We start from the raw sequence: 22,331 nt of genomic DNA on the forward strand, positions 1-22,331 counted from the left end.
GAACTGTGCGATTACATCCCGTCTGGAACATTCTCAAGATTTATCTCCGTTTTTTTTGTAGGCTGAACACGTGTCGGTTTGTCCATCCATCAGGTTGGTCTCAGATGTTTCTCCTGCAATTGCTTTGGAAACCAACGAGACTGCAGAGGTACAATGATCCAGAATTTGATGATAAATCTTCAATAAATATTGACATTCGATCGCAAATCTGAGCTCATTCGTGAGATCTCTTCCTTTTTTTCTCCGTAGAAGAAACGTTTAAAATGCAGGAGACTTACTCCGCTTGCTCTTATATGTCCTACAGAAATATCCGAGTTAGGAATACATTTTTAAGTCATTGGCCCTTTACGCCTTATAGGTCTGAACGTATTCCGAGTTGCATTTAGCGCTTGTGGAAACAAACAGTCATGCACTCGTGGAACATATTCCACAGCTTTACGGCTCCTTTAAGTGCATGCCAGCCTCTTTGAAAGTCTTTATTGGGCATGATGTTCTGAAGAACACGGTCTCCAGTGAAACTGCTGTTTAACAGTGTGAGACGGGCGATCTCTCTCAGGTGCCAGAACACTCACTTTCCCTTTCCGCTTGAATTTCTGCTCCACTTTTGTTAGAAATAGATTCATTGGCGTGCCTTTCTCAAACCCAGGGTTGCAGATTAGGCGACACGTCAAACAGATGTAAAGAGCAGCTTTGTGTAGGGTTTATCGTTGACTCTTCAGGTGAAATGTTAAATGCTCCTTACTTGCTTTGGAGAAATGAATGAATGCATATTAGATCAAACGGATGAGAAAATAACAAGGGTCGTCGTGAATGAAGCTGTTTCATTCAGATTTCGTTCTTTGCATGTTCTCGTTTTTTTGGTGCTGCAGTTTCCTTTCTTTCGTTCTTCGACTTTCGCTTCCTCTTTTCCACATCGTCGTTCCTTCCACAGACTTATTCTTCCACGGGGGAGTGAGAAAGTTTGGATGTTTTCGTTTGTGAGTCATAATTCTGCAGAATGATACCAAACACAATATAGTCACGTGGTGCCCCATGGATCCATAACGCTCGTGCGTTATGATACCATATTTCTGGATATACATATGCAATTGTTGTAATAAGTTGTCATAATTATAAGTTTGTGATTTACACATTACTTCACGAAAACCCCCAGATGCCATCATAGGGGGCGTTGTGTATGATGTATGAACTCATCTGAAGGGTTAAATTTCAAAAGCAGCCCCAGCCAACCGGCTGCTCGCGCGCTGATCGGCGATCAAGGGGAGGCGCATATATTCCGCACATCAGAAGCGCGTGAGACAGACTTCAGTGCGCGGACCTCAGTGAGCGCAACGAGACTTTCTCCTCTTTCTGGGCTGCTTTATTCATGGATACTAACCTGGGATTTTAGTACGACCGACGAACTGGCTTCCCGAAGATTCTCTTTTGAGCTCCACGCGAAGTGCACGGACGACGTGTAGTCAAGAAGCTACAGCTGCTTTGATAAAACGACATTTTATTAGAAACTTATAAAAGCCTTATTTATAAATCGCAACGTTATTACAGCATTGGAATTATAACCTATGTGTTGACAATTCTAAAAAGTGTATTTTGGATGAGGGCTCGGACAGCCATGACGACTTTTTGCAAGTTCAATTCATCAGGTCCTTTTTGAAATCCAGGACGCATTGGGTCAGTTCACCGGCAGCAGGTCTAGTACCGGGAGACTGGCTTCTCCTCCGTAGACCTGGTCCGGCGGTCGGGCTCGTTTCAAGGGAGATCTCCTCGAGGTATGTTTCTGGACCCCTCGCGCTCAGGAGCGACTCCGAGGCTCCTACGGTGTTCGTCTTTCTTTCTGGTTGGAAAACTGACATTGGATGGAGATGAGAACCTTATTTTGCTGCTTTCTGCTCCTCACGTCGCACCTCCTGCCAGCAGCTGCTGAGGTAAAGTGCCAAACATCCCTCCAGATGTTTTTTGATGTTTAAAGTGTTTAGAATCAATGCAAAGTTGCGCCGAACCGTCCTAGATATTGTATTTGATGTCAAAATATGGTTTTAACATACATTGAAATGAACATGTGTCGCCGCGTCACGACTCGTGATGAGGTCAGTTTTATTTCACGTGTTTTATTTGAATAACGTATCTTATCGCATAATAAAACTGGCATGCGCTTTTGACGTGCCAACTTTTTGATACTCGGCGTCTCCAGACGCGTACGCGTAAAGTTCATCCGTGAACAACTGAGGCCGATGAAATTCGTGAGAAAAGTAATGTGCTGTGGCCTTATTGATCGACCGACTTGGAAAAACGTCGTTTTTGTGCAAGTGGAAAAAATTGCCTCGTTCCTGCTGCGAGCGCACCGATGCACCTGTGCGCTCGCAGCCGCAACACTCCGACGCGCGCGTCACTGGGGTATAATATGTGTCCCATTACGTCACGCCGCCTTTATAAAATCCCGTTATGTTTTGATTTCATGTTTTTTGCTTTTATTTTCCTAGAAGGAATTCGCAATCCCCCAAGACTTCATAGACAGACTGTCCCACAGCGAAATCAACAGCATCAGCGACCTCCAGCGGCTACTGGAGGTAAATTCTCCAGGTAAACTCTGCTCATTGTTTTCTTGACACCTCCCTGGACTTTGTTCAATAACTAATCTCGCGGGCTCCCTGACACGGCTATTTACAGGTGTTTGTCCCCGTTGCTAAGCTGGTCCGAGCGCATAGCATACGTCTCGGGAAATATGCCGCTTTATGAGCGGCTAGCAACCATTTAAAGGGACGGTTCATGCTGGCCGGCGGGCGGAGGTCCATGAACGGCTCTTTTTAGATTGTTTCTGTTTTAAGAGCGACGCATGTATCTTATGTCCATACTTGCGTCACGGCCAACTGGAAGATTTGCTGCGGGCCGAGTTTTCCTACACTTAAGCTGTCCGCAAGTGGTTTCATTTGCCCACTGTAATTTCATTTACAGGCGCATTACCGGTAATTACACAAACAAAAAACACAAGACGGTATAATTTGGGGTATGACTGTAACCCGTCTGGTTTCTGCGGTGAGAGCATAGGTGTGATGGGTGTACAGGGGGAACGGGGGGACGTGGAAAGAATTATGATAACCGTGTGTCTGCACGTGTCATAAATGCATGCTTCTGTTGCAGACCGAATGTGTTTGCTTTAAAGTCCTCGGGGCATTAAATGATGGAAGATTGCGCTGACTGTAAAGCACAGGAGGGAAATATGGTTTACGGGTTGAAGTCTCTTCTGGCTTCTTTACCGTGGATAAAGTTAAAGGATAGTTTTACAGGGCTCACTAACATGAGATGTCCTGAGTTGAGCTGCCGTTTGCGCAGGCACTCATAACATGTCAAACTCAAGAAGCTTTGATGGATGAACTCCAATCGTTGCTGTTACATTTAGACATTTTGATTGGTTATCTGTGTGGGCTTTGAGTTTGGTTAGAATCCGATTATGGTTATATGACATATTCTTATTGTGATTTTTGATGCGTGATATTTGCAGTGGGTTCATCACTCCTTAACATGGCACGAGACATCAATCTTTTCTTTATCAGTCTGTTGGGTTTCAGTGAAATGTCACTGTTCTCGTGTTCAAAACGGAACGGTTGTTCGTTTCATCAAGCAAATTCTTAGATAGCACTGTAGTTACTTAATATTACTGCTGTCAACATAAATCAGGCTGTTCGACAGACACGCTAAGACCAGTAAAAGATGACTGACGCCACTGATGGTGTATTTTAGATCTTTGTTGCGGTTGGCAACTGCACTTTAAAGTGAGGCCTGCCGTCTGAAGTCATCGCATGTCAATCCAGTGAAGACGGAGACGTGTTTGGCTACATGAAGCTTAAAAATCGGTCTCTTATCCAAAAACATCGACGTTCAGATGAAAGTATATACAGCCGTGGAAAAAATCCATTTCAAAATGATTTCCAACAATTTGTCGAATTAAAATTCGTATTGTTTCAAATGACATTCATTTGCAGAAAATAGAAACGAGAGTAACAGGTGAAAATAACAGAAAAATGCTCTGTTTTTTCAGACCTCAAATGGGAAAACAAGTACATATTTACTTTTAAACAATACAACAGTAATATTTGTATGTAGGAAAAATTAAATATTATGTTTTTCATAAGATAACCTTGATTTATATCTCGGCATGCTGTCAGTCTTTCACATTGCCGTTGGATGACTTTGGATGAGGTTTGATTTTGTAGAAATAAGACAGACGCTGGACTCAATGCATCTAGAAATGATGATTATCGAATATGTGTAATATTCTCTTAATTATTTCCGCAGCTGTATATTAACAGTTCATTTCGACTTAATTTCGAGCAAGTGTCTTTTCTTCTTCATTACTGCTCCTGAAAAGATGATTTGGCATGGCCCTGCTGACATCACTGGCGTTACGCTCGATTATGCACATCGCTCGTGTTGTTTATGTCATTTTCCGATCCGTTTTCCGGATTAGTCTGATTTAGGAAGCAATAACAGGCTGTTGTCCTTCGTATCAGACCGCTAACCTTGTCAACTGTCCATAAGAGGAGCGTGTCATGAGAGGAGGAAGGAGCCGATAGGAATCTCCCGCTAATGGACGTATAATTAGAGGTCAGGACGGCAGCGACAGTGATTTAGTCAGGAAACGGTGTCTCTCTTTCAGTGAAGTCACGGCGCGTGACCTCGCCGCTCACCTGGAACGGGCCGGGCTTGTTCAGCGCCCCCCAGCAGCCTTTTAACTTCTCTATCGACCCATCTGTCTACCTCTCCTGCCGCCCTGCGCTTTCACATCCGCACAGATGGAGGAGCGTCTTTAGGCACGATGAAAGGACAGCTGTCAATCCGTGAAGGAGGGCTAATGTTCTCCTTTGTACTGCGTTCGGAGAAAGCACGGACGGGGAGGGAGAGAAAGGTGTAGCTGAAGTTGAAAGCCCTTCATGAGTGATGTGTAAAGCGAAGAGAGTTTTGGTGGGCCTAGCCTCGGTAATGCAAAGATTATACGTTTGGACCTGGCAATTTTACACAGTTGCTGGAAGAATGCTTTCATCGGCATTGTGCGATTCATAAAACGTCAGGTTGCTGCTGGAAGCTCGAGCCTGTTATTAAAGCAGCGTAGACTAATGTGCAGAAAAATCACCTGCCAAATGACACTTGATGACAATGTGTCTGTTTTATAGTGTTTGAAGGGAAAATAAATAGTCAGGGTTGGTTCATTTACATATGCTTGAGCTGCTTCTTACTGTGAAAAAAACCTGTGCCAGAACTAAACCTGAAATGCCAAACGTAAGCCTGAATTTTTTGCTATCTGGGGCAGTTCACCCAAAAATGTCAATTCTGTCATTTATTCACCCTCGAGTTGTTCAACACCTGTAGACGTTTCTTTACGTATAACACAAAAGAAGATCATTTAAAGAATGTGGTTTTGGGGCACCATTGACTTTCAATGGTGAATTGTTTCCCCTGCTGTAGTAGTCAATAGTGCCCCAGAACTCTTCGTGAACAAAAATTCTTCCAAATATCTTTGTGTTTAACAGAACAAGGAAATCTGTACAGCCTTAGAACAACATGAGGGTGAGAACAATGACCGATTGATTTTTGGCTAAATTGTTCCTTAAAAAAGTCACTTTCCATGCAGTGGAAGGAGCATTAACATACATGCATACGTGCCTTTACTTAAGCAAGAAATAAACACGGATAGTTTCTCTTTATTATCTCAATTATTTATCCTAGACATCAGTGAGATTTAAGTGAGAGCAAGTTCTGCTTAAGTCTCCTGCATCTCAGATATTTCTCAAGAATCTCCATTAGAGCTTTAGAAGAGATCTCAAACTGAGCTCAGATTCGTCACGTCTCCAAACCAAAGTCAATATTTCAATTTCATCTCAAACATTTCCCGTCAGATTTAACCAAATCCAGATCATTTTACACCTCCGTCCACTTTCTGCATTTCAATCATTTTGAAAACAATTTTAGAAGAAACATCTGAGACTCAGGTGATACTTCAATGAAAGTTTGAGCATTGAAAGGACGACCTCTAGGATGGTTTTATATCCCAAATCTACGCATTATGCATTCATTTTAATGAATATTGTCGAGGATGTATCACTATTCCAAGTCTTCGGAAGTCATGCTTTACCGCCGTGTGAGCATAAGGTCTTAAATTTCGTGTGCGCTTGTACACGTGAGTAAATGTATATTTTTTTATATCACTTTGACTGTGGCACCCTGATTCTTTTTGTGCTTTCGTGTTTAAAAGAAGAAAGTTCTCGAGTTTGACAGACTGACACCGAGGTTCGATGTGAACATGAGATAAGGTATGTTTTGCAGGATCAAATGCTGAACTGGCTCTCCGTGCGGGTCAACGCTTCTTGTTTGAATGGGTCTGAAAACAGCTAAAAACAATGGCTTTCCATTTGGTAGGAAAGATGAGATGAACTAGTGACACAGAACAGAAGAGGGCTTTTGTTTACATGTCACTTGTGTTTCCTGCTTCAGAACTGCGTGTGGTCATGCAGTCTTTTAAGTTCAGAGAGTGTGTTCTCTCTCTCTCTCTCTCTCTCTCTCTCTCTCTCTCTCTCTCTCTCTCTCTCTCTCTCTCTCTTTCTTTGCATTCCTGACAGACCCACCCTCATCGTTCAAATCTGGGTGCAGTTCCTCTGACACATCACAGATAGTTTGATGTTTAACTGCAGTGCACGCCTGGTTAAAAGTGAACTGAGCTGAAATCTCTCATACAGTAGAACAATAGCAGATAAAGAACGCAGCGGTTGTTGAACCTGAACAATAGAATCTGATCCCACAGGAATTCTTAAGTATTTTACGAGATGGGTAATAATGTGAACTGCACAAAAACATATGAACAAGAATGAAACCATCAGATCCAACCAAAAACGTGCAAAAGACATTAAATAATAAATACACATTTAGGATTTTCGTTCCTTCTCAAAGTTTGATCAGTTTTTATCGTTGTTTTTGTAAACCGTAATGATAACCGTAGTTTAGATAAATGACCCACTTTCCTCCGTTATGAAACAACATAAATTAAAACTGCATTATTTCGTGTCTTTTGCGTAAATAGGGAGCGAAACGCATATCGTGCGGTGCGGAAATAGTTCAACTTTAGTTGAACTTTAGTGCCGCACGCGGTTCGCATTTTCCACGCAGTTTTCGTCGCGAACGTGAATCGCCCATAACATGACTAAGCTTGTGTATGAACCGTGAATTGTTTAAGAACGAATAAAAGGGACAGTTCACCCAAAAATGACTATTCTGTCATACCTTGGTTCTGATGAACACAGAGAAAGATATTTGGAAGAATGCTTGAAACCAAATAGTCACCATTGACTACTTTAGTAGGAAAATTTACACTGGTTGTTAAAAGTGCCCCAGAACTTTTTGATTTCATACATTCTTGAAAATATCTTCTTTTGTGTTCAACCGAACAAAGAAATTATAGTAACTTACTACTACTAAAACCTACTATGGTAGTCAATGGTAGCCAAGAACTGTTGGTTTATAAGCATTCTTCCAAATATCTTTCTCTGTGTTCGTCCGAACCACATCAGTGTGAACTGTTCCTTTATTAAGGTAATTGACTTTATACATAAGTGATGTGCAGCCCCGTCTCCTCTTTAAACATTGGGAAACGCTCGGCTCACTCATTCATCCCAGCGGCGGAGCCGTTCTAGAGGTTGTCAGGAGTTCACATTTGTGTCAGTCGTACGTTGCACATAAATACAAACTCGGTAACCATAACCATGACACAGTTCATCCAGAAATCCATTAAAGTCACTTTTCCAATTAAGCTGCCGCATAAAGCGGCCATTGTTGCTTGACAAATGAGTTTCTGAATACTTCTGAAGAAGGAAATTATATCATGCTTCGGTGTAGCCGTTCAGCAGCCGTCTCTATGTGCTGCAGGGCATCTGTTGGAGACTTTCAATAGCCTCATTGTGAATTCATCCCGGCTTTAAAAGGGAAAACGTGACTTCTGTCTGTTTGTTGAAAGTAATCTGGATAACCTGTGTTTCATTCAGGTGCTGGAAATGAGGTGATCGAGGAAGTCAAACACAGACACCATCAGAAGAACCATCATCATCCGGCTTCCTCAGATCTGAAGAGTCTCCAATTGTCCCACAGACGTAAGAGGAGCATCGGTAAGACTTTTAAGTTCGAAACATAAAAAACATTAAAATGCGTTTTAGTTTCACATCGCGTAAATGATGTCACTCTTTCCTCGGTCCATATTTTGGACTGCATTAAAACACAATCCCAATGATCGCGCTGCTTTATTTTATTGAACGTGGAGGATTTTGATTGGTGGTTAATGTGAGGTCACCGACGCATGTGAGCCAGGAAATTCCAAACATTCAGTATTCATGTCACGGCCCGTTGAACCGAACACAGTTCAGATCGACATCCACTCTTCCTTCCCTTTCACATCAGTCGTGGAGCTCAGTCGGGGTGTTTCGACCCCTCTGTGCCCCTCCAGCACACAGAGAAAACGGTTCAGGCCTCAGAATAGCTGTGCGCTGTTTTTGTGTCACTCCCAAAGAGCCCAGAGCTCAGGATCGAACGGTGATCTCGGTGCGGCGGTCGCTCTTATTTTTGGCTGGGTAAATACAGATATAAAAAAACGCCTCTTTAATATTTGGGAGTTTTAAAGACCGTTTGGTGTGGTCGGGTGGCATCCGTCAGAGAGAAGCACACGAACAGGGCGGCAATTTTGCATTGGGGAAACATAAGTGCTCAAAATATACTCGGTTGTTAGAAAGTACTGTGAAGGTATTGTGGTGTCCGACGATGATGCCATGGAATTAAATGAGTAACATATTCAAGAATCCTGCCATTTACAAATGTGGTCTAATATACTTAAAAAACAGCGAAACATGGTAATGCCATGGTCTTTTTTTAAAAGTGACATCAAATAATGACAAAATCAGATGTCATGATGTATATGAAAAATGTGAATTACTGTATATTCATATTTTCATATTGTCGTTCCATTTGAATTGACAATATTCTTTACTAATGATTCGATACACTACACAACATTGGGTTGACTATTATAAGAGTATAAAAATATAATTTTCAATAAATAGAATTCACAATATGATTTATTTTAAAATCATTAACAATATATAATAACATTTCTGGTTGTACATTCAGTTTTTTATTGAATTGATAACATTTAAGGTTTGACTGAACCTTCTGTATGTAAATTAAAAAGATAGGTCGGCCACATCAAATAAACCAAGGTTTATTGTAAATTAATGTAAATGATGAACAAAAGAAAAACTCGAGCAATAAACAGATGTCGTATCAATAACAAATCACCAGTTCTATATTACATAATGACTTTTTTTGGATCAAAATGCATTGTACCATTACATCTTTATTCTTAACATTCTAGTATTGATATCATTATGTTCATTTATGTACACACATTGATAAACGGTCATTTGTTATGTGCAGTAGAAGAAGCGGTGCCGGCCATGTGCAAGACACGGACAGTGATCTACGAGATCCCTCGCAGTCAAGTGGATCCCACGGCTGCAAACTTCCTAATATGGCCTCCGTGCGTGGAGGTGAAGCGCTGCACGGGCTGCTGCAACACCGGCAGCATGCGCTGTCACCCGTCCAAAAAACACCACCGTACGGTCAAGGTAAAGCACAGCATCTACATCACACTCCTGTACCGTCTGTGTCTCAAGCGCAGTGTTCACACAAACATCCGAGTTGTGTCCGACTTCTCAGGATCATGTCAGAGATGTGGCCTATGAATCTAGAAAGAGAAAATGATAAGCGGATGGTTAACAAGACAAATAGAAGTCATGTAAAGATGTACATTTCCATCTCAGGAAATAAAATCCGTCCCGAAGTGATGAGCTGACAGCGAAGCAGCCACACCCACTTCAGTGCCACGTCCTCTTGAACGTACACATTTTTATGCATATCTTCATTGTATGTATCTTTATATAAATGTACATACTTATTTTTGATAATATTTGACAAAGTGAAGAGGTGCTCTGGATGATTTACTAGCCATAGTCAGGTGCATTGGTTTAGATCAAACTGCTGGAAACACAATTTGTATATTTGCATAGAAATACAGGGAGCCACAAGTCTAGTCTTTACCGTGGTGTTTGTTTCTGACTCGTACCATAGACCGCAGAGAGACACACTTCCTTATTTATTTACCTGTTCATTTATTTACTGTATCTTCTGAATGGACGTGTATTGTATAGCATTTTTCCGCATAAAATGAATAGAAACGCTTAGTCTTGTGTGCTTTTCCAGTACAGGGATAGACAAGAATGATGTGTTTCTTTCCAGCGATGGTGGTGAATATTTAAGTCTTAAGAGATCTATTTACCTCGCCAGTTTTTCCTTCTCATCCTAAAAAAGGAACAGACCCGGACAGGCCACTGCTGTTTAGAAACGGCGTATAAAAAGACAGACTGTAAATAGGCGAAATGTGGACGTGTGTTTGTGTGTCTGCTGTACTTTGGTTCATTGCAGTGATAAGCTGGTTTCAAAGGAGAAACTGCTGGGTGTGGATCATAACAACCGATAATGAGACTACAAACACTTACTGTACTAGACTCTCTCTCTCTCTCTCTTTATCTTTCTAATAGTCTTCTAATACTCCTTTAGTCTTTTCTTCTAGTCTCTTACCTATTCACTTGCCTCATGTTTTTCTTAATGCACTCCTTGTGCTTTTATCGTTCGTCATGTTTTTGTTGGCATGTAGTCAACACCTGCCCTCTCTCTCTCTCTCTCTCTCTCTCTCTCTCTCTCTCTCTCTCTCTCTCTGTGTCTCTCATTGTAGTGATGGAGTTATGTAAGTTTTTTCTGGAGTTATTAGGCGCACAGCATGTTTGTCTGACGGATTCTCGTGCATGAAGTGCAGGACGGTTCACTCATCGTGGTAAAGCCTCCGGGCAGCTATTTTCCAGTCGTGCACGTACATATCCTTTCTACTTTATCACATTAAGCAAAATATTGAATAAATCAACACAGAAAGCCTGGGGGATGCGTACAACCTGCTGAATGACGGGCATTTCGTTGAAGTCTACCGAGCTCACCGATGACTTGACTGGCTTGGAAACATCTCTGTTTCACCTCACTTCCCCTTCTGTCTCTCCGTCCCGCTGTACAGTACTGATGGTTTTCCCAGAACTCAAAAACTCTCACACATGCAAACATAATCACACAGTACTACAACAACAGGTGCTGTTCCAGATCGCTGCGGCCGGGGGAAGAAGTTGGACAGCCGACAGTATAAACTCATGTTACATTGAAGAGATTCAGAGCTGCCGTGTGTGAAACTTCTGGTAACACAGAGGTGAAGGGGACGGGATTTTCTTTTTAAGTTAGTTTCAATGGTTATAATATAGCTGCAGAAAACGGGTCATTCAGATTTTTAACGAACTTTTCATAAAACCTGCCCGTCCTGATCAACAACGTGTAAATAATGCAGGAATGCATACAGGTTATCCAAACATGACGGAGATCAGAGGAGTCTTAAAGGTACAGTGGCAATAATAGCATGTTAAAATCTATAAGAAAAAGGGGGGATGTAGAGGTTTTGCTTCCAAAAGAAAACAAATATTTTCCATAAATCGATAATTTGGCCCTACACAAATACTTAATAAAAAAGGAATTCTGTCATGTTTGGTTGAACTTTTTTTTAAAGGGACGGTTCACACAAAAACTAAAATTCTGTCATTTACTCTCTTTCTTGTCATTTCAAACCACTATGACCCACTTCTGGACAACACAAAAGAAGATATTTTGAAGAACGGTGGTCCACATTGACTTGCTTTGGTTTTGTGTCCAATAGAAGTCAATGGTGGCAATGTTTTCTGGTCTTCAACGCTTCTTCTTTTGTGTTTTGCAGAAGAGAGAAATATCATACAGGTTTAAAATGTCAAGAGGGTGGGTAAAGGATGACCAAGTTTTCATTTTTGGGCGAACTATCCCTATCTGACTAATGCTAACCGTAGGAAAATCTTCATAATGGTTTGCTTTGAAGGTTTAGCGGCGTTATATCTTTTTCGGATCTCTGGGCCATCTGGAAAATTGATCAAACTTCAACAATGAACAAGGCAGTGGTGGTTTCCTTGAAGCAGGAATATCTAGATATAGTCACATTGGCAGGAGCAGCGAGCGTGTGAGTGTTGTTTATTTTACTTTCATCGCCGCTGATGGGAGTGCTAAACTTACTAAATCCGGCACACCGCTGTTCATCGGGAATGAAGAGACTAACTGAGGATATTCCTGATTCGGAATGTTTGCGCGAGCTATTAAAACCTGCGGGAGCGCAGGGACACGGCGTGTTATGTGGTTTAAATAGCAAGTGTTTATGAGTTTGGATGAGCTGGATTTAGATGGCTTCTTGAGAGGCTGCTACGGAAGGAAATTAGACATGGTTGATATTGGCACTGGAAGGCAGAGGTGTTTTGAGAGGGTGCTTTCTGGGCGCAGAAGACCCACAGATGGCCCCGGCCGGCGAGGACACGGGGGCCGGCTGTGACGCAAACAGAGGAAACATAAATAGTGCCGAATGGAGTTAAAGCATGGAAGTCTTGTTGAGTGATCAAGGATTTACCTTTAATAGAAAGAAGATTTGATTTTGACCACTCTTAAAACGAGGTTTTCATTCTTTAGACTGTTTTACTTGCAAAATGTAGTTCTTCCTGTGCTCCTCTCCTCCAACATCTTTCATGTTTGTGTAATTGCTGCCATATCTATCATTTTGTGTTCTTTCCATCTTCTTATGCTTAGATGTTTCTGCTGGTTTAAAGAACCATGACAGAAAGCAGATTTTTCTCCTCATCTCAGTAATTGTCCGGGTGCCGGCGCGTTTCACAACAGAGTTTTTCCTCTGGTAATTCTAGACGTGCAGGTCATGAGATAAAAGTTTCCCTTTATTTTCCTCCCTCCCAGCATCTCGTTCTCTTGTGAGTCACTCTGGCTCTTTTTGTCACCGGTTGAATAAGAACACTTGCTCCCCACACCCCTCTTTCTTTCAGGTGGCCCCACCAGTCATCTGCTATTGGACCCTGCGCTTTGCGCCCCCACTTTCTTTTTACACCCGAGTTTCGCATTTTGTCAAATTCACCCACTGACAGATGTGCAGCAAAACTCGCCGTCACATTTATTTTCTATTGTGCTCATGCTAATTACCCAAGATGCACCTCTCTGAGTTTTTCTTCAGCGTTCTCACCCTTTCTTCTTCTGCCTTTTTTTGCGGGGAAATCCCAGTGCCAATTATCTCGACCTCGGACAATGGTCCTCACAGAGCGCGGGGCGAGCGTGAGGGGGTTGGGGTGGATTTCTCTCTCTCTCTCTCTCTCTCTCTCTCTCTCTCTCTCTCTCTGTTACGGGGAGTTGGGGTTGGATCAGATGTCACACCATTAGCTGGGATTTTGGTTGCGGCGTAAAGCACAGTGGTTTATAAAAAGAGCTCCGAGAACCTCCTAAGGAACACGGGGCTTGCGAGCAAATCATATGTGAAGTTCAGCCGTAATCTTGCCGGCCTTCAACAAAGTCTGAAGAGCAAGAGTTTCAATAGAAATGTTGGGATGGGGGCAGAAAAGGATGGCGCTGAGAGATCTGGGGGTTCTTCTTTCATATTATGACCCTTCGATGAACTTCCACCAACCCCCCGATCATCCTCTACACCATCCGCGTCTGTCACCCTTCAGCCTCCGTTGCAAGACATTCTTGCACGCCATGGGCTGTTTTAGACTCAGCTCTGTAAATATAACCCAAGAATGTCCGAGGGGGGGAGAGCTGGGCGACCTAACAGAGACACGGGGGTATAAACCAGTAACAGGGTTGACAGGGAAACTGTCCTGCTTCACTTTCTCTTCCCTCCCAGCTTCATTGTCACATTCTGTAGGTTTCTATCTTGAGAGTGTTTCGTCACATCCCATAATGCTAAACCAATATTTACATTTGCTTGGTAGACGGAGAGCTATTATTTGCTTTTTGTGAGTAATGCGTTTAAAGTTTGTGATTGTGTCTGCTGTGGGATGTTAAGGATGGAACGCATCCACATCACATTTGTTTGATTTGTGAGCTTGTGTAACTGGAAATGTGTGGGAAAGTGTGTGTCGCTGTCATAACAGCACAGAACGTTCATCTAGCGTTCAGTGGCAGACAGAAGGAAGAAAGTCCAAAGTGTTAACCTGTGGGTCCATTCTTCAGGCTTTATGAGGGCAGGTGAGGTGGATTCACAGCCGGTTTATTCCAGAACTCTTTCTCTGTGCGACAGTTGTGATAATAATCTGTTCCATTGGGCGGGCGCCTTGCTGAACATTTCCAACAAACGTTTTAGCTGCAACTATGAAGTGAACTAAAAGAAACAAAAGACTTTCCAACCCCGACTGGTCTTTATTCATTTGTTTGTCTGGAAGGGGTAGGCATGTGTCAGAGTTAACCTTTGTGTTAAAATGCACGTAACACTCAAAACTCATAAACTTTGTCAACTTTGACTTGAACAGAAGCATTAAAGAGTACCTTAAACTAAAGCCATACATGCAATATAATATACATAATGTCTTCAGAGGTGTATAAAGACCTTACATAATGAAGCATTATGATTTTATGATCTTAGATTTAGTTATTTCTGTCTACATAGACCGCGGGTCCCCTTACATGGAAGTCGCCATGTTGTTTCTACAGTAGCCTTAAACGGACACACTGCTCTACAGAACGCATTTTTGTAAATAGGTTATCTCATTCGACAAAAAAGTGAAAATGTGACAACATCTTAGTTCTGTGTCCGCCACCACAGTGCTTCGAAAGGGAGGAGTGGAGTGAGCCTTTGGATGCAATTCGCAACCTCACCACTAGACGGACCTTTAAGACGGAATGGAGAGAAATGGTTACATAACTTTTCCAACCAAGTGCCAACCAACCTTTCTCTAAAATCTTTATCTCTGGATAAAAGCGTCTGCCAAATGAATAAATGTAAATGTAATTTAAGTAAAATTTCATTTCAAATAGCAACATAAGAAATAAAACGGGCACATAAGATCAGATCAGATATTCACTCGCTGTGAAAACTTTCCAGACACCCAAGCAACAGCCAAACAGACGGAGAGAGAAAGTGATGGTTAGAGAGAAAATAGAGACTTGGTTGCATTAAAATTAGCACAATAAAAGAAATGAGTCAACCTCTGTGTCCGGCAAAATGCTTATTTCGAGTTACAGTAAGTTTGGTGCAATGGGACGTGAACAGTGGAACATTTAACTGTTTTGGGCTTTTTGCCCAAGAATTGTTAGACAATTTTCCTTGGTTGCATCTTACCATTTGACAGCTACTTAGCTGTGCATGCTATACCTTTTTAATGTACAAAAGAAGTGTATAGCATTTATAAGGTATAAAAAAATAGAAATACACAGCGATCTTTATAATAACCCATTGCAAATCTGTATCTCTCTTCCTCCAGGTGGCAAAGGTAGAGTTCGCGTCCCGCAAGAAAGCGAAATTGAAGGAGGTGCTCGTCAGGTTAGAGGATCATACGGAATGCGTGTGCACATCACAGCATCATGTGACGGAGCATGTGGAAGCAGACACAGGTATATAACACACACACACACACACACAGAATGGCATGATCTTCAGTAAACATGTGACTATGGAGTGTGCTTTCACCGGCTTGTGGCATTGTGCTGCCACCAAAGGCAAACACACCTGTTGGCGATGTCAGCGCTTGTGCGTGCTCATGTTTGACTTTTTTGTCCATGTTGAACCAATGATGCATTTGGGTGGATGAGAAAGACAGCGGGTGTGTGAAACGGGTTAAAGTGTGTGTCCTTTAGGGTCAAGTTTCTCTTTCGTGTCATTTATAAAGTGCAAAAACAGTCTTTCAGAGGCCATAAAATTATTTTTTCTCTTCTTTCCTCCCTCTGAACCACACACTTTCCATCATCCGCTTGCACTCCGAATTTGTGTTTCCAGGCCCTCGCAAAGTAAAAAATGGTAAAAAACGGAAACACAGAAAGCAAGCGGTGGCAGCACAGATCAACAAGGACATTCAATAAAAAGTAAACGTATCCTAAAACACAGCGGACCAAAAAAACCTGCAGGTAAAACCCCTGGAAACTTAACCAATCACTGGAGAGAGAGGGTCGTCCAATCAGTATCACGCAACCCTGAAAAAGAGCAACGTGTGCTTTTGCTTTGCTGCATGAGATTGTTTGTTTGCTGAAATCACCGCGTCCACTGTGTGTATGAAGTAGCTTTGTTCTAACATCTAGTGAGCTGCCTTATAAGTGTCCTAAATGAAATTCAATCTAAAAAGTGACTAATTTCGAAAAACGTTCACCAGCAGCAAGTAGAGCTACCCTTTAGCATGCTAGCACCCTATAGCACTTAAAACAAGTTAGCATCAGCAGTCTGGCTATAATGCCTCAAAATGCTGACTATGTAGGAAGCACACTAGATTTTGGACCAGAGCTAAAATGTTTGATTGTTTGTGTGAATTTCTGATTTTTGTTCGCAAATGTGCACCGAATGCGTCCAATAATACTTTGAAATCACTGTGTGGTGGATGCGCATCACTCAAACACAACTGGCATGTCTTACTAAAGAAAATCACTTTAAAACATCACCAGATTTTACCCGGTAACAATGCCATGCCTGACCCGTCTTGTTTTTCTCCCTCTAGTGGACATGAGGTGAAACTGCATCGCCCGTTTGACGGAAGGACATCGGTGGCTTCGAAGCGCTCCAGCGGCACTGGGACTTCGACCTCTGATGAATCACTGTATAGATACTGTTTCCAGAGGAACGTCATGACATAAACAACACCAAAGGTGCTTTTATAATCCTGCTAGGATGTCAAACACTGAAGACAACGAGATATGTATTCAGTTTAGTGGTCGCACACTGGGCAGAAACGAAACTGACAAACAAGACATTTGTATCGTTTCTTTGTCGTTCACGCAAGACTCGCATAAGAGGTCAAAGATGTTAATGAAGAGAAGAACACTACGTCGTTTTGAGAGACCACGCACCCTTGGGATCGGATCCACTCGAGCCGGAATACACACGCCCACGAGGGACGGATTCACGTAATTCAAGGAGCTTCAAAAAGAGGAATTAGAGTTGTCATATAACTTTGCCGTCCTGCAATTTTCGCACTGGGTCCAGAACATTGAAATCGTTATTTCCAATGTGCCTCTACAACCTATTGTCCTTCTAAAGACTTCAACAGCATGTCCATGAACAAAAAAGACTTGAGTATATCCAGAAGAAGGTGAACTCTAATTCAGTACCAGAATAAAGTATTTATGTATGTGATCTCTATCTTAACCTCTCTGTCTCTGTGTCCGGTGTAACAAGGACTCCTCCTCTTCCATGTACAAACATTATCCGTACCATTCTCTCACACTCCCCGTTTCACACGTATTTTACAGCGTATCGCAAAGCAGGGTGATAGCAAAGATGTGTAGGAGACAGTTATGGAAAGATGGTTTATTTTTGTTAAAATATATTTATAATGTGTACGTGTAGAATCAAGCGGGATGTTTATGTATATTTTTATTAATTGTGGTGTAACGGTAGGATTTATCCAATGAGGACATGATCTTGACATTTTGCAGGTGCAACGCTCCTGTCAAATGACTGAGTTTGGGATTGTTGCATCCGAATGTTGTACAAGAAGCAACACAATTTTGAATTATGAGAACGTCCTGCTTGGTTAAATCTTGTTGTAAGGAATAGATGGTCTCGAGCTTGATGAGTAAATCATGGTGGGCCGGTGTCCTTCAGAGATTCGCTCTAAATCGATTCGACACACCCGAAGAAGCAAATTGAAGTCTTCAGGATTATTCGACAATGACTGGTGGGTTGGATTAGGGCCGGAAAGAAACTTTGCAGGGACATTGGTCCTTCAGGACCTCATAGAGTATCAGAAGTGTGCTTATTGTAGTAAATGCTTACAGCAGTGGTTCTCAAACTGAGGGCCCCCAAGATGGAACCGGGGGGGCCACGGATTTTGCGATATTTTATGAAATATAGAAATGTATAGATTTCATGCAATCAAACATTAGAAATGTTTCAGCATTGTATAACTGAATATGTTTTTGGTTTAATTCAAATTCTAAGTTTAAGATTATAAATCTTTATTTGGGGGGCCGCATTGCATTATACAGTAAAGGGGGCCTTACAACGAAAAGGTTTGAGAACCACGGGCTTCTAGTATGGGACCATTTGTCACACTGTCGGTTCATTGTTTCCTATTATTCACCGTAACTTGCATACACACCGAGACGAAAGTAACGCAAATAGCCAGTAAACAATTTCCTTGCGTATAAAGCTATGTAACAAAATAAAGAGATCTGAACAAATAAAGAGTTTGTTTTATCTTGTTCTTCCATGAAAGCCGCCAAAATGTGCAGTTCATGTTTATCATTTGACACAAACTTTTTTTAATTATTTATATAATTGTATTTATTTATTTATTTAATAGTTTAAACCCCCCAAAATAATGTAATTTCACACCTGCTTAACTTTCTTGTTTCTACAGATATTCAGAAAAATGTTGGTGACCAAACATCATTGACTTCCATTGCATGGCCACAAAACCACAGAGACTTTTCTCAGAAGATCACATGCAGGTTTTGAACCTCGAGAGAGTGAATAAATGACGACAGAATTGTACATAAACATAACGCTCCGAATGTTCAGATCAGAATCAGAAGAGGTTTATTGCCAGGTGTGCTTGCACACACAAATCATTTTCTTTGGTGTTGGAAGCTTCTAATGCAGACCTTCAACACAATGACAATACAAATACAATAAGATTTAAAACATTCGAAAATATGCATATATAAAATAAAAGTTCATTGTACAGAAAACGGGGGATAATATCATATGTAAGACACATTGTATATAGTAGAATATACATATTAACAGATTGTATGAACACTTGTGCAAATGGACAACGTTGTAAGCAGAGCTAGTGTTATACACGTAGAAATAAAATGTACACAAAGTGCACAGTATAGGAGTAGTGAAAGTGGAATATTGCTCTTAAGGAGCAGTTATCTGTTCAGGAGGGAGATTGCCAGGGGAAGAAGCTGCTTCTGTGTCTGGAAGTCCTGGTTTTTGGTCCTCTGAAGCGCCGGCCAGACGGCAACGGTTCAAAAGGTTTGTGTGCGGGGTGCTTGGATTGGTTCAATGAGGATTCGCCTTGCCCTGGAATCATACAGGTCCTGAAGTACAGGCAAAGGAGCACCAATGATCTTCTCAGCACTACGAACTGTCCGTTGTAGTCTGTAGTTTGGCCGAGCCAAACCAAACAGTTATTGAAGTGCACAGAACAGACGGTGGTTTGATGGTTTGTGCGTGACAGGTTGGTGCGGTGAGAAATCTGGAGTTGTGTATGATATTTACAAATGCAGTAAAACTGAGACTCAATAGTCAAAAGATGTCCGTCTGCGCTTTTACAGGGAACCTGAGAGAAAGTTGTTAGTCACTCGGGTAACTTCAGCGTCTCGCCTGACTTCACCTCAGTCAAAACTCTTTATGTTCTTCCAGGCTGTTTGTTGACTCTGGCTGAAGTCGAGCCGCAGTGACTCCGCTAGTTCTTGTCATATTTGACACATGCCAGACAAATGGAACTATTTTGGCACTGCCTGTAACAGAATGTAGGGCACTTTGTAACACAAGTGACCCTCAAGTGGCACGTCTGGCCTTCTTAGGGCACCTGCATGTTCCACTGATCATAAGCAACAGACTTCCAAATGTTGACGTGTCTCATTATTCCCTGTCATAGTGTTTGTTTAGTATTGTGAGTCATACAGTAGTCTGTCTGGTGAAACCTTTGCTCACTTTCTACAACACAATGATGGTTGTTTGTTCTTTGTTATTGTGTGTTTGTCTGTGCGGCGGTGAGAACTGATGGTGTGCGCTGGACTGTGACCTCATTTGGCTCTGTAGCTTCTGTCGGTCTGGTTTTGCTCCGTGTTTGGTTCTGGCTTTGGCAGCTAAATGATTTACTTGTATTTTATGTTCGGGTGCTGGAAACTGGAAGTGTGTTCTGTTTCTGTTGCGAAGGTTCGCAGGTTTTCGAGATGATTCAAGATTTTAGTTGTCACATACACAGTTATGTAAGTGTGCAACTCTCTATAGGCCGTATAAATGATAGGATAAAAGATCAAACTTAAGCTAAAATGAAAAAATTATAATATCAAAAAGATGCATATTTTGTATAAATACAATAAAAAAATGTGAATATATAATTAAAAAGACAAAGTATGTATTTACGATAAAGCTAATATAGAATAAAACTATGATTTAAATCTACGGGGGTGTATATATTTAAGACTTAAAATGTAAAGAGAGAGAGTAATAAAATGTAATTGAGTAAAGGAAAATAAATAGAAACGGTAATAAGACATGAAACAAGAAATGAAACAGGAAATGAAATATTAAAGGAAACGGATGTCTCTGGTCACATGTTTATTTATGAAGCTGTCTCAACAGAAAATGCTCATCCATGATTTCTTTTTCCTATTTTATTTAAAACAATTTCCCACTTTATTATTGTGATCGTACAATTATGTAATCATTTTAGTAAGCTATTGGCATATGTCTCATAAACAAATTCAATTCAAAACACTCGATGTTGTAATAACGTTTAGAACATCCCAAACATCTGTTTTATATTTATAAGTATACTTCTAGTAAATCATTTGAGTAACAGGATTTCATCTAAAAAAAAATGGTTGGAAAAACACGCAGACAGTATGAGACAAGCAGACGGGTTGTTCTGTGTTAAATCATCGTTCATCACTCTTGACGTGTTCGGTTACCAATGGCATCTACAAATAATCCTATAATTTGTTGGAAGCTGCATGGGGAAGGTTTGTAAGTGGAGTCTATTGTGTCTCGGATTGTATAGGAATCACCTGCCATGCAACCACGGCATAGAGCCCAGAGGTTAAAGCAGTTCTGAAGTGCTATCAAAGAAAGCTTCTTATAAGACAAAGAGCCTCACAATTACCTCCAAATTGCACATGGATCCGTGCCACTCATCCACTACCTGGCACATTCTCTTATCAGACCCTGAGAGTATAGTTGAAACCAAGTATTTCCATCCACTACTGTTGAAAGTAAGTGAGGCCAGAATCAATGCAAAGTTTGTCACCTGGCCAAATGACCTCAGTGCATTTCAATAAACTCAATAAGCCTTAGTTCTGATATGGGGAATGCCATATGTGAAGGATGCCTTCAGGGGCAAATAAGTTTTGGAAGGAACCAGAGTTGAAATCTCAGACAGGCGAGTCAAAGGTGTTTTCGGTTTAACATCACAGCAATATTAGCAAGATCTGATGTGAGAAATCCTTTATGAAGGGCTTCATCAGACGCATTCGCCTGGCCCGAAGTTAACATCCGGTCTGTGTTTGGTTGTAATATAACAATTTACATTTATGGATTTTTGGCAGACGATTTTATCCGAAGTCACTTACATTGCATTGTACTTTACTGTACATCTAGTTTCTGACTAAGTGCAATCCCCGGGGGGCGAACCCATGACCTTGGCGTTTACATGATCTAACCACCAATTTATTTACAATTGTATTGTTTATTAACTGTTACATGAAACTGCTTTACAGGTATTGATTCTACCGGAAGGTAAATTTGGGCCACGCCACATTTTTTATGTTGTTGCCGCCGAAACCTTCAATATTTAGTTCAATTCAAATTTTTATAACAATTTTGCATTGCTACAAAGCAGCTTTACATGCATTAAGAAAAAGACATAATTATGAAAAAAACCATGGTATCAGAATACATGGTATTACTGTACTTTTCTCAATTCATTGTGCATTGATGAAACTTTTCAGAAATTGTCAAGTTTGTAATCTGACTGTTTTTGTATCTTGATGGTAAAGTCTACGTGCATCTATTGTTTCTCTCTAGGCTGCACTTTTTAAGCAAAAACATGTTTATTTTAATTCCATATTTTAAGACTAAAAATATCAAATGTAAGAAGAGGGAGCATTCTAAAAATGCTGGGGGTTTTTCAACCCAACATTGGGTCAAAAAACGACCAACCCAACCGTTGAGTTGTAAATTAAAGCCACAATATGGAAGAATATTGTTGTGAAATATCCAAAAATCACTGGAACAGTGGGATTATATTATTTTTTATGTATTTCAACGTAGTTTACCTTTTAAACGGCGACTGTATGACTGTTTTAAACACGTAAAACTGTGTAGCATTACGCTACCAAATCAACTGACAAAGTCCGATATCATTTGCGGGCTAAAGTAGCTTTTCTTGCAAGCTCATTCATTACGATGACATAAA

At 41.1% G+C, this 22,331-nt stretch overlaps 1 protein-coding gene across 2 annotated transcripts; it reads left to right on the plus strand.

The window, feature by feature from the left end:
• Positions 1 to 1,280: 1,280 nt before the first annotated feature.
• Positions 1,281 to 18,390, plus strand: pdgfab (platelet-derived growth factor alpha polypeptide b). Of its 2 annotated transcripts, XM_079457390.1 has the most exons (7): positions 1,281 to 1,925; positions 2,481 to 2,580; positions 8,028 to 8,147; positions 9,466 to 9,656; positions 15,456 to 15,585; positions 15,968 to 16,095; positions 16,677 to 18,390. In XM_079457390.1, the coding sequence occupies exons 1-6, from the start codon at positions 1,857 to 1,859 to the stop codon at positions 16,048 to 16,050; spliced, it is 693 nt and encodes a 230-aa protein (XP_079313516.1). In that variant the 5' UTR covers positions 1,281 to 1,856; the 3' UTR covers positions 16,051 to 16,095; positions 16,677 to 18,390. The 2 variants fall into 2 exon arrangements, with proteins under 2 accessions (XP_079313516.1, XP_079313517.1); XM_079457391.1 differs by lacking the exon at positions 15,968 to 16,095 and having other exon boundaries at positions 1,298 to 1,925; positions 16,677 to 18,388.
• The last annotated feature ends 3,941 nt before the right edge of the window (positions 18,391 to 22,331 follow it).

This window comes from Barbatula barbatula (assembly GCF_947034865.1).
Source record: "Barbatula barbatula genome assembly, chromosome: 5".
Lineage (NCBI taxonomy): Eukaryota > Metazoa > Chordata > Actinopteri > Cypriniformes > Nemacheilidae > Barbatula > Barbatula barbatula.

Excerpts from the sequence above, each read along its gene's own strand:
- pdgfab (XM_079457390.1), top strand. The coding sequence starts at position 1,857 with ATGGAGATGAGAACCTTATTTTGCTGCTTTCTGCTCCTCACGTCGCAC. Across the intron at positions 2,581-8,027 it reads ACTGGAGGTAAATTCTCCAG|GTGCTGGAAATGAGGTGATC; the intron begins GTAAACTCTGCT and ends TGTTTCATTCAG. Across the intron at positions 8,148-9,465 it reads CAGACGTAAGAGGAGCATCG|TAGAAGAAGCGGTGCCGGCC; the intron begins GTAAGACTTTTA and ends TGTTATGTGCAG.